The sequence below is a fragment of the Dipodomys merriami genome, unplaced genomic scaffold (genome assembly GCF_024711535.1).
Source record: "Dipodomys merriami isolate MVZ:Mamm:240054 unplaced genomic scaffold, mDipMer1.0.p SCAF_4, whole genome shotgun sequence".
NCBI lineage: Eukaryota > Metazoa > Chordata > Mammalia > Rodentia > Heteromyidae > Dipodomys > Dipodomys merriami.
The window spans coordinates 64,134,272-64,148,690 of record NW_027205603.1 but is presented as its reverse complement, the minus strand read 5'-3'; the positions used below and the strand labels follow the sequence as shown (position 1 = coordinate 64,148,690).

The 14,419-nt window shown below is 33.7% G+C and overlaps 1 protein-coding gene across 4 annotated transcripts in view; it reads right to left on the bottom strand.

The window, feature by feature from the left end:
* Nucleotides 1-14,419, bottom strand: part of Vps13b (vacuolar protein sorting 13 homolog B) — a 515,578-nt gene that overhangs the window by 310,328 nt on the left and 190,831 nt on the right. For 3 of the 4 annotated variants that reach the window (XM_069991130.1, XM_069991133.1, XM_069991131.1), the window contains exons 20-22: nt 14,208-14,317; nt 7,754-7,901; nt 95-222 (exon numbers count right to left, since the gene is read on the bottom strand). In XM_069991130.1, coding sequence (XP_069847231.1) covers nt 95-222; nt 7,754-7,901; nt 14,208-14,317 — 386 coding nt within the window. The remainder of the gene's footprint in view (nt 1-94; nt 223-7,753; nt 7,902-14,207; nt 14,318-14,419) is intronic. The other variant, XM_069991132.1, reaches the window with a different exon arrangement.

Genomic DNA, 14,419 nt, shown 5'->3' with positions numbered 1-14,419 from the left:
TACATAAGTACTACTGAAGAGAAAAACTTTACCAATATTAAAATGCCAAAAGTTTTAAATATAAGAGGTATAATATTTCTAACTTTTATTTTACCTGTAGTGTGAGACTCTTCACTGCATTCCATACCATTCCAATGAATTCTTTCATTCTTTCTTCAGGACTTCTACAGCCTTCAGATATAGTCAACATGGCTTTTACAGGAACTGACAATGGTCGGGATTCTAAGTAGAAGAACACCAAATTATTTACAAGAAGCATAACTTATAATTTCTGAAAATACAGAAACTATTTTCAAGATTGTTTCTTTCCCTTCTTAAAATCATTACATCTACATAAGATTATACCATGTCACCTTGGATCATTCTCTATTGAATAACCACTGATTTTTTGCAATTACTCAAGAAATTGATGGTAGAGAGGTAGACTTACAAAGTGATGGTAATGCTTTGTATATTTATTAATTTCCCTTTGTAAAATTTCATTAAACTGTAACTTTTTCATTTCCCAATACAAAAGTTAATCAGTAAAAAAAATTTCTACAAAATACTTGATGAATTCTAAATTGATAGGGTATGCGTCTACTCATGGAAAGATATAGATTCTACTAATTTATAAGAATATACAAATTGAATATGCTTTAGTCTAAGAAACCTATTCATATTTATACATTTTATTTTAATGTTAGTATGATTTATTTATTTATACATTTATAATAGTATAAGTCAATCAAACCTTAGTAAATTAAGGTTAAATTAGCTCAGGATGCTCTCCAAAATAAGTGCTACCATGTAATCACCATAAAACTAATCACCATGTCCAATCACACTTCTTCTTCCAACTTTGTTCATATTTACTAGTTTTAAAATACATTAAGCAGGGGCCATGTCTGGTACCTCACAACTATACTCCTAGCTAACCAGAAGGAAGAGATTTGGAAGGTTGTAGCTAAAGGTCAGACGAGGCAAAAAGTTATGCAGTCTGCATCTCAACCAAAAGGCCATGTAGGGTGGCACATGTCTGTGATTCTGCTGGAAAATCTTGATCCAAAGCTTGTCCCAGGTAAAAACATGAGACCTTTTCCAAAAATACATAAAAATAACAATCTCAAAAAGGGTTGAGTGGTGGATCAAGTTGAAAAGCATCTAACCAGCAGGTAAGAGGAAGGTCCTAAATTTAACCCAACACTGCCAGAAATAAATAATAAACAAAATTCTTTTAAGGGTATGGAGCACAGACTTTTTTCATATTTATGTTCGCAATGACTATGAGAATGTATTTAAGAGATTCAAATAAATGCTTGTGAAAAAAACCAATTTAGAAGACAATCACACAGATATAAGACAGGTGAAGCAAAAGTTAGGAGTATGCTTGGGACTTTAAAGTAAGGTACAGAAGCAATGACTGCTTGAGCAAACTGAGCAAATGTAGAGCTGAAGTCAAAGCTTCATAGATGGCCAGATTATACAGAGCTTACGTAAGCTGTGGTAATGAGATATCTTTTCATTGACTAGAACATAATCATTAATTCTAAATACACACAAGGCATATAATCTAAAATAATTTCTCTGGCTGTCTAAAACAAAATGGACTATACAGATCAAGTGTTGAAACAGGAAAATTGGGGCAGCAATAGCAATGGCAAGAAGTGATGAAATTCTATATCCATTTTAGCCATATACCCAATGGGATTTACTGATGAATTAAATGTACTATAGAAGAGAAAGGAGAATCAAGGGTCACTCCAAGCTAAGTTTTAGGTTGGAGCAAAAGAATGGAATCAAAGGAAAAGAAGCTTCAAGAAGAAAAGTAGTTTCAGATATGACAAGTTCAGATTTCCATTAGACAGTGAAGTATCTCAGTGACTATGAATAAAAAAATAGCACTAAAAATGAGTTGCTTCTTCAAAGGTTTTTCAGAATATTTGTGATTGAGATGCAAAAACTAAACTGAAAAGCATATATTCTAGGCAAAAATGGCAAAGGAAGTAGGTAAATCCTATAAAGAGAAAGCAGAACTAGACAAATCTACGAAGTTAATTTATTCACACCTCTACAACAAGTCTTTCTTTTTAAGTTCTTCTCTGAAGTGTACAGTTACAGAGTATGATTCAAAAATAAACTGATCTAAGATCAAAAATCAAAACTCTGAATAAGTATGTCTTGCTTCTTTGAACTTATTTAACTTTGTTTTTCATAACTTCCACTAAAGAGTCTCTACACCCATCAATTCTTTCCTCTTACTGTTCTTATCCAAGTGAATTGCCATTCCTTGATCATTTCAAACCTTATTAAGGCCTAAGTCAAGTCATACCTCAATGAAAACTTTCTGTTCCTAAAGTCTTCTTTCAGGAAGACTTAGAAGAGGCTTCTGTCTCCAAATTTTCCTCAGTTCTACAAAGCCTACAGTACACATGGTTTTTCTCTCTCCAGTTATAGCCTGAATTCTGTCACATAGAAGCTATAACATGTACTTCTCTTAATTTCCCAAAGAGCTTATACTTAGCCCACAGTTCAAAACTCAAGATTATATTTATTGATTGCCTGATTAAGGTAAAATTTTACCTCAGTACTTTGGATTGCACTTTGACGATTCAGTATATTAAAACATAGCTACCTTTTTCTGCTGAAGCAGATTAGAGGCACCAACTGAAATCATACCAGAGTTAACTTCTGAGTGTTCAATAAATACCATTGGGAAACTGAACACAGATATAAAAAATTACAGTGTATTAATTTAATTAAAGGACAGGGGTGAAAGGGGATTAAAGAATATGATTGTTGCCAGGTGTTGGTGGTTCATGCCTGTAATCCTAGCTACTCAGGAGGCTGAGATCTAAGGATTGAAGTTCAAAGCCAACCCAGACAGGAAACTCCGTGACACTCTTATCTCCAATAAACCACCAGAAAACCAGAAGTGGCGAGATGGCTAAAAGTGGTAGAGCACTAGCCTTGAGCTAAAGAACTGAGAGACAGTGCCCAGGCCCAAAGCTCAAGCCCACAACAGACCAAAAGAAAAAAAATGAATGTGATTGTTACTCTCCTAAATAAAAAGAATGAGAAAAATATTTCATTCATTGCAGTAACACTATTTAACTTGCCCTTTAATATTCAAGACATCAAAAAATGTGATCTTTGAGTTGTGTTTTATGATTTTAAAGAAATTTCATGTGTTCTTTTGGGAATGTCTAATGACAGCAAAGCAAAAAAAAATGTTGGGTATATTTAATATTATCAAAAATAAAGATAAGGGTTGTCGGGTACTGTAATCCTAACTACTCAGGAAGCTGAGATCTAGGGATTGCAGTTCGAAGCCAGGCAGGACAGGAAAGTCCATGAGACTCTTATCTCCAATAAACTACTCAGAAAAAAACCAGAATGGCACTGTGACTGAAGTGGTAGAGTGCTAACCTTGAACAAAAGAAGCTCAGAGACAAGAAGAGCCCAGGTTCAGAGTTTAAACCCCAGGATCAGCAAAAAAAAAAAACAAAAAAAAAAGAAAAAAGAAAAAAGAAAAAAGATGAAGGTAGTTTAATGTGAGCTGAGGATAGGGTCAAATTAAGTTTTCTTGGTCGTTGGTCTACTGACATCTATAATTCTGTACCAATTCCTTTTTTTAAAAAAAGTTTTAAAATGATACTTAATAGATATAAATTATTTCACAAGCAATATCACATTTAATCATTACAAAATCTTCAGCCAAGTATTGTTTACCCTAATTTAAAAACTGCATCTACCAAGGCTTGATCTGTATTTTGTGTAACTTCATTTTGTGATATTAAGTAACAGAAAGTGATACATTATTTTTAAAATTTTAAAACTTAAGCAACTTGTCATAGAACTGTAAAACTGCCTAACACTTTACATCAAAATACAAACTACATTTGATATTATCACTCTTGAAACCCTCTGGGAAATAATGGCTTTTGGATTCTGCAATCAGCGTGACATGGCATGCAAAATTGCATCTCATGCTGAGCCAACCAGGAAAATATATGTCATCACTATATGACATTCAGAATTTCATCTGGAAACTATAATCTTGTTCTGATGGCTAAAAGAGGGTGAAGACACTGCATAAAAAACCATTTCACAGAGTTTCTGTTGAATTCTTCCAGTTTATATAAAAACTAGAACTAGGCATTTTTCTTCAAAACATTAATAAATGCACTTAGTAAATTCACAGTGTGTTCTTAAAATTTTCACAATTAACTGACAGTATAGTTCTAATGAATGAATTTCAGGGAACTTTTTCTTTTTAATGAACCAGATAAAACTGGAAAATAAATTGTGCTAAATGGAACTGAATTACTCAAAAATGGTGGCATAGAGAGGTGGAAGTGGGTGGATCATGAGGCCAGCCTTCAGCTATATAGAAAGTTCAAGGTCAGCCTAAACTACGTGGTCAAACTGTCAGATAAGAAAAGAAAATAGGAAGGGGAGGGAGGGAAGGAGAAAGGAGGAAAGGAAAAAAGCAAGTAAGCAAGCAAGCAAGCTGAGGATGATACTCAGTGGTGAAGTACAAGTCTAACATTTTCACAGCACTAGGTTCAATCTCCAGTGAGGGGAGAAAAACTTGTATTCAAACATCTCACGTCTCTCCTAGATTCTTCCTTCACCAATACCTAGTTCATGTGTCTACCATCAGAGTCAATTTATATCTTTTTCATTAAAACATAAATATGTGAAAGTAATTCAGTCCAAATGTTATACCTCAACTACATTTTGTGTCTTTGTAAAATAAAAAGTTAGTATACAAATGGGAATGCCTAACTCACAGAAATTAGAATGCCTAACTCTCAGATACCCTATAAGCCATGTTTCTGCTGTCTTTTTTCATTTTCTGGTACTATAACATACGAGAACATCACAACCTAATGTAAGATAGAAACTGGAAAAGAAAAAACTGATCGCTTTGGTCAGAGTCACTGTTCACGATGTGGGTACCTGATCCAAGGATTATCAATGAAAACATTCTTTGCATGGAGAAGAAAGAGAGGGTAAGGAGAGGTGAATATTATCTAAGTACTTTATATCTATACACAAAAAGATTCAATAATTAAACCTATTAAAAACTTCAAAAACATCCTTTTCCCTCAATTTGCTACTGACTTTTATTACTCATCTGATATTTTCTTCACTCAACAACAGTTTCTGACTTTCTCAGCCAATACTCTTCTCAGTTTAACTTGGCTCCTTGAGACCTACAAAAGTTTTCTGGATGGCCTTGGGCCAACCATGTATTCTCCTCATTGCTTTGTAGTTCACACTAATAAGGTAGAAGGTACAGGGTATGCAACATCCTGACATAGGGAAGGCCTAGCCAGAACAGCTCACTCTCTGTTCTCATCTTTCTTAGTACACTTCAACACTTGGCCTTGAAGTCCCATGGGTTCAGGATATAAAACCCAGGGAATGCTGCATTTCAGGGTCTCTCAGCAGTAGCTCAAGTGAGGCACAAATAATAATAAAATGAGAAACCAGCATTCCAGAGCCCCAAGGGCCTGGCTCACAATGAATCCTCAGTTGTTGTCACTTGCTGTCCATCTGTAAGCAATAAATCTACTTCATGTAACTCTGGCACATGAGTGTGTCCTATCTCTTCAGACAAGCTAGTAAACACTGCATACTATATCTGTTCACAGGATCCTCGTATGTGGTCCTATAGGAGAAGTTTTTTCCTAGGTAGCCAAAACTTCTAGGTTATAACAGTAAAATAACAATGTTCTCTAAAAGTATAGTATACAAAACTACAAGACATATCATAAGGGTTTGGGGGTGGGAATATGAGACTATCTACTCATGTTTACTTTAATCTAACTAGTATTTAAAAACATACAGTTTAGTGATACATCCTATCAGAAGGACACAGATAAAACTGTGCTAAGTATACTAAAGAAAGGGTGAATATTTGACAAGGAATAGTAATTGTTAAGACCTTTAATCATACATTTGTTCTAATAATTTTGTGGCATACTAAGTTTTCTATACACATGGTTAAGTAGACATACAAAGCTTATTATCTTATTTTTAACTACATTAATTCTCATGATTTGATTAGATCTTCACATTTAAAGAATTTCTGCAAAAAGCATATAGCCAAACATAAGAGTATAAGATAAAACTATTTGAACAAAACAAGAAACCCCTTTCCACTGAATAGAAATAAATCTCTTATATTTGGAAGATGAAAATTTAGTAGCCTAATGTTACTAAAAGTTTTCAAAATGGGTAAGACTGAAAATAAGAATCAAGAGTGAAGTCAATTTGTGCAGTTTTTTTTTCCTTTTGGATCTATGTATATCAGTAAGGTGGATTTTAACTTAATGGCAGCCATTAAAAACAACTACTGAAATAAACTGAATGAAACAATTTTTTTAAAAAATAAATATATTTTTTACTGAAATAATATCAATGTATAAAAGTTATAATATTCCTCAGGCTGAAATACTATTAATACTTTATTCAAATTCTACCAGAGCACACTTAAATGATAAAATTGTCTTTCATGCTTTATAATTTAACATAGTGATCCATGTATTAAATGAAGAAACCAAGAAATGATACAATTCAGATGTTTGCTCAAAAATAGTAATAGGAATAAATAAACAAAAAAAATTACATCAAGTGGCTGGGTGTGGTAGCTTATGCCAGCAATCTGGCTACTTGGGAAATAGAGATTGGTAAGATAGTAGCCAACCAGTGCAAAAACATTTAGTAAGACCTTTCTCAACTAAAATACATAAATCCAAAAGAATATATTTGGATGACTACTTAATAATAAAAATATAATTTAAAAATATACATTTGGATAGCTTAAGTATTTTTAAATAATTAAGTGTACTATTAGTCAGTAGCTGTCACATGATCATATCTACTCACTAAGGGTCCCAGGGAAGGGATTATGCCTTAATTTTTTTACCTCAATTTAACTTACAACAGTCATGCTCATAAAAACACTTAAAAAAATACTCTTCATGAACTGAAAATACAAAATCTTCATCAATATTGTAGGGTATATCTGATTTATAAGAAAAAGTACATGTAAGAAAATATAAAAAATACTCTAAAGAAAAAGTGGTTCCTAATAAAATGAGGTTAAAGAAAAAAACATGATTTACACGAAACGATACAGTACTTTTTTTTTTAACACAAATGGAAGTAAATCATTTTTGAAAGAATGCTTGTACTTTTTATCAATGACCTGGGTAAGAATGTGAGAGAGGAAAAAAAGAAGAACACAACAATAGAGAAGAAAAATACAATTCTCCATGAGTCTTGTGTGCTTCTGTTCACCTTGAAATTAGAGGCAGTGACTGCTTTTGTTTCCAACTGTATTTTCAAGGTATTTGTACAGCAAGTACCCCAGAAGATAGAAATGTCATTTGTGTTAAGAGCAAACAGCAAGTCTGCCTAGAGCTTTGCTTAAAAAGGAGCCATAGGGTCTTGCTCTAGAGCAAAGGGCAGACATGCTTTCTATTACAGAAGGTTCAAATGCCCTGTACACAAACGATGTCTTTCCTAGAACATATTCACTATATAAACATCACCTGTTCTGCTTCATACCACCCTAAGGGCACTAAAACCAAAAATGTTAATACTTGGGTTATTACTACTAATGTGGAACATAATAAAGTCCTTGGTATAAATACAGGAGTCTCATTCCTTCATAAAACATCAATGAAACTGTCAGACAAGCTCATTGGTTTACAAGTATACTAACACCCACAGACCAGTTACAGTTCTTGACACCTACCTGTTAATGTTTTTGTTTTCACAGGGCTGCTGGCATATTCAGAGGCCTGATATGACTGTTGCTTTGCTAAAGGTGCACTACCAACAGATAATTCATCCTCTTTCCTTCTGTTAACTGGCATAACAAGTGGGACAGTTACCACAGACTGCTGAAAGAGCCAAAATGGAAAAGCAAATTACTGCCTTTCTGCAGTATAAAGGTTAAACATGACAATACCAACAACAGTATTTTTCAAGTTAATGATAAGCCTATTATTTTATATCATTCTCCATTCCTCCATCCATCTTTCCCTCACAAATAGTATTCCTCCTGCCCCATACATATCCCAGGGGACAAGTGGCAAGACTCTCTCAGTGGATGTCTGACAATGGATTATACAAAGTATCATACAGTGTTAATCCTATATATTCACGGATCCTATATCTATGGACTCAGCCAACTGTGATCCAAATATATTCAGGGGAAAAAACTTTATCTGTATTGGTCTTTCTCTTAATATATAGCAATTATTTAAATACCTTTCACATTGTACCAGATATTACAAGTAAACTGGGGATGATTTAAACTATATGAGAAGAATGTGCACAGGTTATATGAAAGCACTATGCCATTTTATGTTGGTTTCTCAGGGAGGTTCCTGGAATCAATCACTCATAGTTACTAAATAACAATTATATTCTGTATATTCCTACTTACAGGTATCTAAATAAAGTTTAATTTACAAATCAAGCCTAAGATTAATAATAATAAGAGAACAATTATACTGCAATAAGGTTATCTAAAATGTATAAAATTTTTATTTCTGAAATTACCTATTTCTTATTTTCAGATCATGATTACCAATTTTATATGAAAAAACATAGAGATCTGAAAAGCACCCAGTTAATATAAATTGTAAAGGAGCATAAAGATAATATGAACAGGGCAAATAAAAAATGAAATTCTTTCTTCAACACCTAGAAAACAAATTTATCAATATAAAACTAATTTATATATTAATAAGGGTGTAACTTTTTGAAGAAGTGCTGAAATTCCTATACATTTTATGTGATGAAATAAAAATCATAAAATATTTGAAAGCATAGAAAAGTAACTCTAGCTAGAGAAAGCTGGAAAACATTACAATTTTATATTGAACGTATGAATGCTAAGATGAACAATAAAGCAGCTGTTTCATCTTTATTCACTGAAATAAAGTCTGATGTTACGATTGATGACACCCAATATAATACTGTCAAATTTTTGGCAAAAAAAAAAAGTATTTTTGATTAGGATCAAAGTTCAATGTTGAACTGTAAGGAAAAGAACCCTCAAATGTTGGGTTTGAGCCATAGCTGAGAATCAATGTGCAGCTTGGGAAGCAATATGTGATAGCTGTAGTACAGCTATGTCAGAAAGTGGATCTGACAGGAGCTAGCCATGCTGCAGTTTAATCAGTGTTACCCTCAATACCACAACATCCAATGTTGTACAGAAAATGTACAATGACAATGAGAGAATTAACTTGTAAGGTAACAGCTAGGCTGAACAAGAAAAGAAATCTGAAAATGAGAAAATGAAAATTTTATTTATACATTTAAATATAACAATATATTTAATATTTACTATATTTAACAATATATTTTTCATATATTGTTTTATATTATACATTATTATTTTTATAATATAGTTATGTATAGTATATATTGTTCATCTAAATATAGAACCTATTTTAAATATAGTTATATATAAATACCTGCCTTCATAGTGAATATTAAGTCAAACTGGTCATATGTATAAGAAATAAAAACAACAGTTTTTAAGACCCCCTTAGGTTTACCTGGGAGAACAGCCCCCTTCCTGAGCCCCCAACATAATCCCTGGTAGAAATACAGAAGTAGAGGGGATAAGGGGAAGAGGTCTGTTCTCCCAGGCAGACCTACAAGACCTAGAAGAGAAACAGAAATCATCGTAAGTTTTAATGGAAAGAGATTTTAGTTGTTGCTGCTGGCTTTTTCTTTTGGCTTGTTTGTTAATTTGTCTTTGGGAGGGTAAGAGGGGAGAGCACAGAAAAGGTGTGACAAAGGGAGAACAAATACAGCCCTGGTACTCTCAAGACACTATGTGGAAAATGAACTATACAACTTGTGGTGAGGAATAGGAGGGAAAAACTGGAGAGAGTGAGGGAAGGGGTTATAAGAAATGTACTCTTCATCTGACTCACTTAACTATAAGCCCTCTGTACATCACCTTTACAATAACAATCAAATATATTTTTTAAATCATAAGTTTTGATCATTTAAATTATCCCATCTATATAAAATGGGGGGGGGTTGAAATGTTTATTGGAAACCTGTTTCATGCTTCAATGGTTAGTGTCTTCATAATCACTTAAATTTTTGTCTACCATTTATATACCTGGAATACAAGCAAACACTGTAGGATTAAAACTAGTATATTAAGTAAGTAGCAAAACTGTATGTGTTGGGCTGGGAAGGTGGCTCCGTGGTAGAGTGCTTGCCTTGCAGGCATGAGGCCCTGGGTTCGATTCCTCAGCACCACATAAGCAAAAAAGAAAAAAAGCCGGAAGTGATGCTGTGGCTCAAGTGGTAGAGCGCTAACCTTGAGCTGAAGAGCTGAGGAACGGCGTCCAGGCCCAGAGTTCAAGCCCCACGACCGACAAAAAAAAAAAAAAAAAAAAAAAAAGATTATTGAATTCTAATTACTTCAAAAGAGAGTCCATGTGATTCTTATCTCCAATTAGCCACCAAAAAAACAGAAGTGGACCTGTGGTTCAAAGTGGTAGAGCACTAGCCTTGAGAGGAAAAACCTCAGGGACAACACCCAAGCCCTGAGTCAGGGCTCTGAGTGCCCTGACAGAGTCCAAGCAGTTGCATTGGTTAACCCTGTTTCTTTGTCTACCATTTTGTTGTGTCTCCTCTCTTCCCTTCCCTAAATCAGATAAACGTGTATATAAGACAAAGGGTACCAAAATCAAATACAGTGACAACAGGGGATAAACCAAAGGGGGTGGGGAGAAAAAAGAAATAACTTGATATAGAAGCCCATATCCACCTCTCTCTCACATGCTGTGTAATATCAAATATCTGACATATACTCTTCACTTAAAAAAAGAGCATATATGTCAATATTAACGATGAGAATGGAAATTAATAATAAATTTTGTTGACTTGGAGAATCACTATTCAAAGCCAGCCCAGACACAGAAATCCATTGGACCCCATCACCAATTAAAAACAACAACAAACAAACAAATTGAGAGTGCATATCCAATTAGCCATCAAAATGCCAGACTGGAGACCATGGCTCAAGTGGTAGAGCACCAGCCTAGAGCAAAAAAGGCCACACAAAGAATGTAAGGCCTAGAATTCAAATCTCTGCACAAATACTGACAATAATCATTGTTGTCTAAACTGTCAAAAATTAGTGAAAGACATGGTAGTTGTAATACTCAACAACAAACAAAACAAAAATCTTTGGTTGGCTGAAACTAAGTGCATTTACAGATATGTAACATGTTCAAAAGACCCATTGAGGACCTTATCAAGAACATGAGAGTTAGTATTCTACATGTTTTATTGCATTTAATACCTCAATAATAGCTGTTTAATGTCTTTTCATATTCATGTCAGATACATATTGATACAGGAGAAAGAATTAGATCAGCAATAACTAAGTAACCTCTCACTGTTCCACTTACCTCTCACTGTTCCATAATCTCTTTTCCTATAAAAGATGCTCTTTTTTAATTAATAAACTACAAATATAGAGAATTATAAAGAATAAAATAGTCATATTCCCATGATAGTGGACATGTTAATGGATATTAACATTTTGTTGCAGTTGTTTAAAAAAAGAGATGAATTAATTACAAAATTAGTATCCCTTTTGACTGACAATCTACTTATTATTTGTCCCATGCTCCAATTCAATCACTACTGGGATATGTGTAGAACACCAAATTCAGTGTTTTTTTTTAAGTAAGTATTTTTACTGTGAAAATACCATACAGAGGGGTTACAATTACATGAACAAGGTAATAAGTACATTTCTTATCAAGCATTGTTGCCTCCTCCTTTGTTTTTCCCCCTACCATCCCTGCCCTCCACACATATATGAACACACACATATTTAGCATTGGTCATTTTGAAAAATACATTTAACTGCTATCATATTGCATATAACCTTGGGAATCACCTTTTTCATTTCATAAAACCTTCAAATAGCATATTAAGGTCTATCACATAGATTCTCAATAAGTATGTTTTGTCACTTGACTGTGCCATGCTTTACTTCCTCATGGGCACCTAGGTTGTTTCAATTTTATAATACTATAATAATATAATATGATTCCATATGCTTATATAATAACATATCTACATTAAGAGGCAAAATTTAGGAACCATACTTTGTACATTTCACTTTTACTTGATATTTCAACCTTATCTTTTCCACTCACAATATATGAAACCACTATCAGCATTTTAACAATATTGTACATTAGCATTTTTTCACCAAGCAATTTTAAAATGATGGTCAATGAGTTATACTAAAAATAGGTGAACAATTCATATGGCTCAACTATACTATACTCTCATTTTCCATGAAAAAAATTTAAAATAGTACACAAAAGACAACTTAAAAGTATTCTTTTGCACATTTCTCAATTATGGTTTAAAAAAAGGGTAATTTTGCCAGGTTGTCAGTGGCTCATGTCTGTAATCATAGCTACTCAGGAGGCTGAGATGTGAGGATCACAGTTCAAAGCCAGCCTGGGCATGAAAGTTCATGAAACTCTTATCTCCAATAAACCACCAGAAAACAGAAAGTGGTACTGTGGCTCAAGTGATAGAGTGCTAGCCCTGAGGTGAAGGGCTGAGGGACAGCGCCCAGGCCCAGAGTTCAAGCCCCAAGATTGAAGAAAAAAAAAAAAAAGTAATTTTATGAACTGCCAGTGAAAATGTAAATTGTACATCAATTGGGAAGCAATCTGCCAATATAACCATCTCAAAATGTGCTTTAAAAGTACAAAAATACATGTCTACAGCTCCTAATTACACTTTAAAAATATATATTCTCAGTGAATAAAGAGGAATGCAAAGATTTAGCTTTTTGTATAATTATTCCAATTTCATTTGCAACTCTGAATGAGAGATTCCTCTCTCATGGTTTCTAAATTATCTTAATTTTATAGGTATGTATGTGTGTATGTGTGTGTATGTATGTATGTATGTATGTATTTCCTTTTTCTGTGGAACTGTAGTTTGTACTCAAGGCCTCACATTTGCTAGTACAAACTAGATAATTATAGTTTGTAGGATATGACAATGAAATTGCCTGCATCAGGATACTGAAATGTAACTCTGACAGTTCATTTTATTGCTGTCACTTTCAAGATGATAAAGTATTACTTATTAAAATTTATATACCTCAGTAATGCAACTAGTATATGGCAAAATTGCGACATTGAACTGTTCTTTGTCATTTACATGGTTGTGGTTTCCCAGTATACTATCAAAATAGATTTGCATGTGAAAAAAATTAATATAATTGGAAAGGAGGAAAAAAGCATGATTTTTATAATTCTATAAAATTTGTATTATTTTAAAAAGTAACTGAAATGTACAATCTAATGAATAGTTTATTAAGATTATCTAAGTTAGTTCAATTGATCTCTTTGCTTTATAAGCAATTACATACAAAGTTCCTTTTATCATCCATGGTAGCAGTAAGGAGGCTGAGCAGGAAATTCATGAATTCACCAGGTTCTGGTGGCTCATACCTTTAATCCCAGCTACTAAGGAGGCTGAGATCTGAGGACCATGGTTCAAAGCTAACTTAGGCAGTATGGTCTGTGAGACTCTTAACTCCAATTAACCACTTGAAAACCAGAAGTGGAAGTGAACTTTACAATTTCTGTGTGTGTGTGTGTGTGTGTGTGTGAGTGAGAGAGAGAGAGAGAGAGAGAGAGAGAGAGAGAGAGAGAGAGAGAGAGAGAGAGAGAAAGAGAGAGGGGGGAAGGGAATAATGGGAGAAAAATGGAGTGGGTAACATGTTCAACAAGAAATGTACTCATTACCTTACTTATGTGACTGTAACCCCTCTGTATACATATCACCTTTACAAATAAAAGAAAATTCTGGTTCAAAGTGGCAAAGCGCTAGCCTTAAGTTGGTAAGCTCTGGAACAGCTCCCAGACCCAGAGTTCAAGAGCAGGAAAAAAAAAAAAAAAAAAGGAGGGAGGGATGTTAATTATCCAAGAAAAGTTTATGTTAGGCTGCAACTATCTATAAATAAAACTCAAGAAACAGAATTCTTTGAATGGAGTGGAGAGGAGATAAATTCTTTTATGTAACTGAAAGAGAATAAAATAGTATTTGTAAGTATATGTATCTCTTCTGAATAGTTGAGAAAAGGATTTACTCATTAAGGAAAGAACACAGAAATCTCTCACCTGTTGCATGTGTCTACTTGTTCGTTTCTGAGGCTGGTAGATAAGCCATGTATGTAATATTGGGTCAAGATTAACTGCTAGTCCTTGAATACTACAAAGAAGTACAGCACCTAAAATACAAGATTCATTTTTTAATTCCTCATAAAATAAGCTTGATTGTACTTTGCAAGTAGGATAATTATAAGAAAGGTAACAAACAATAAGTGTTGTCA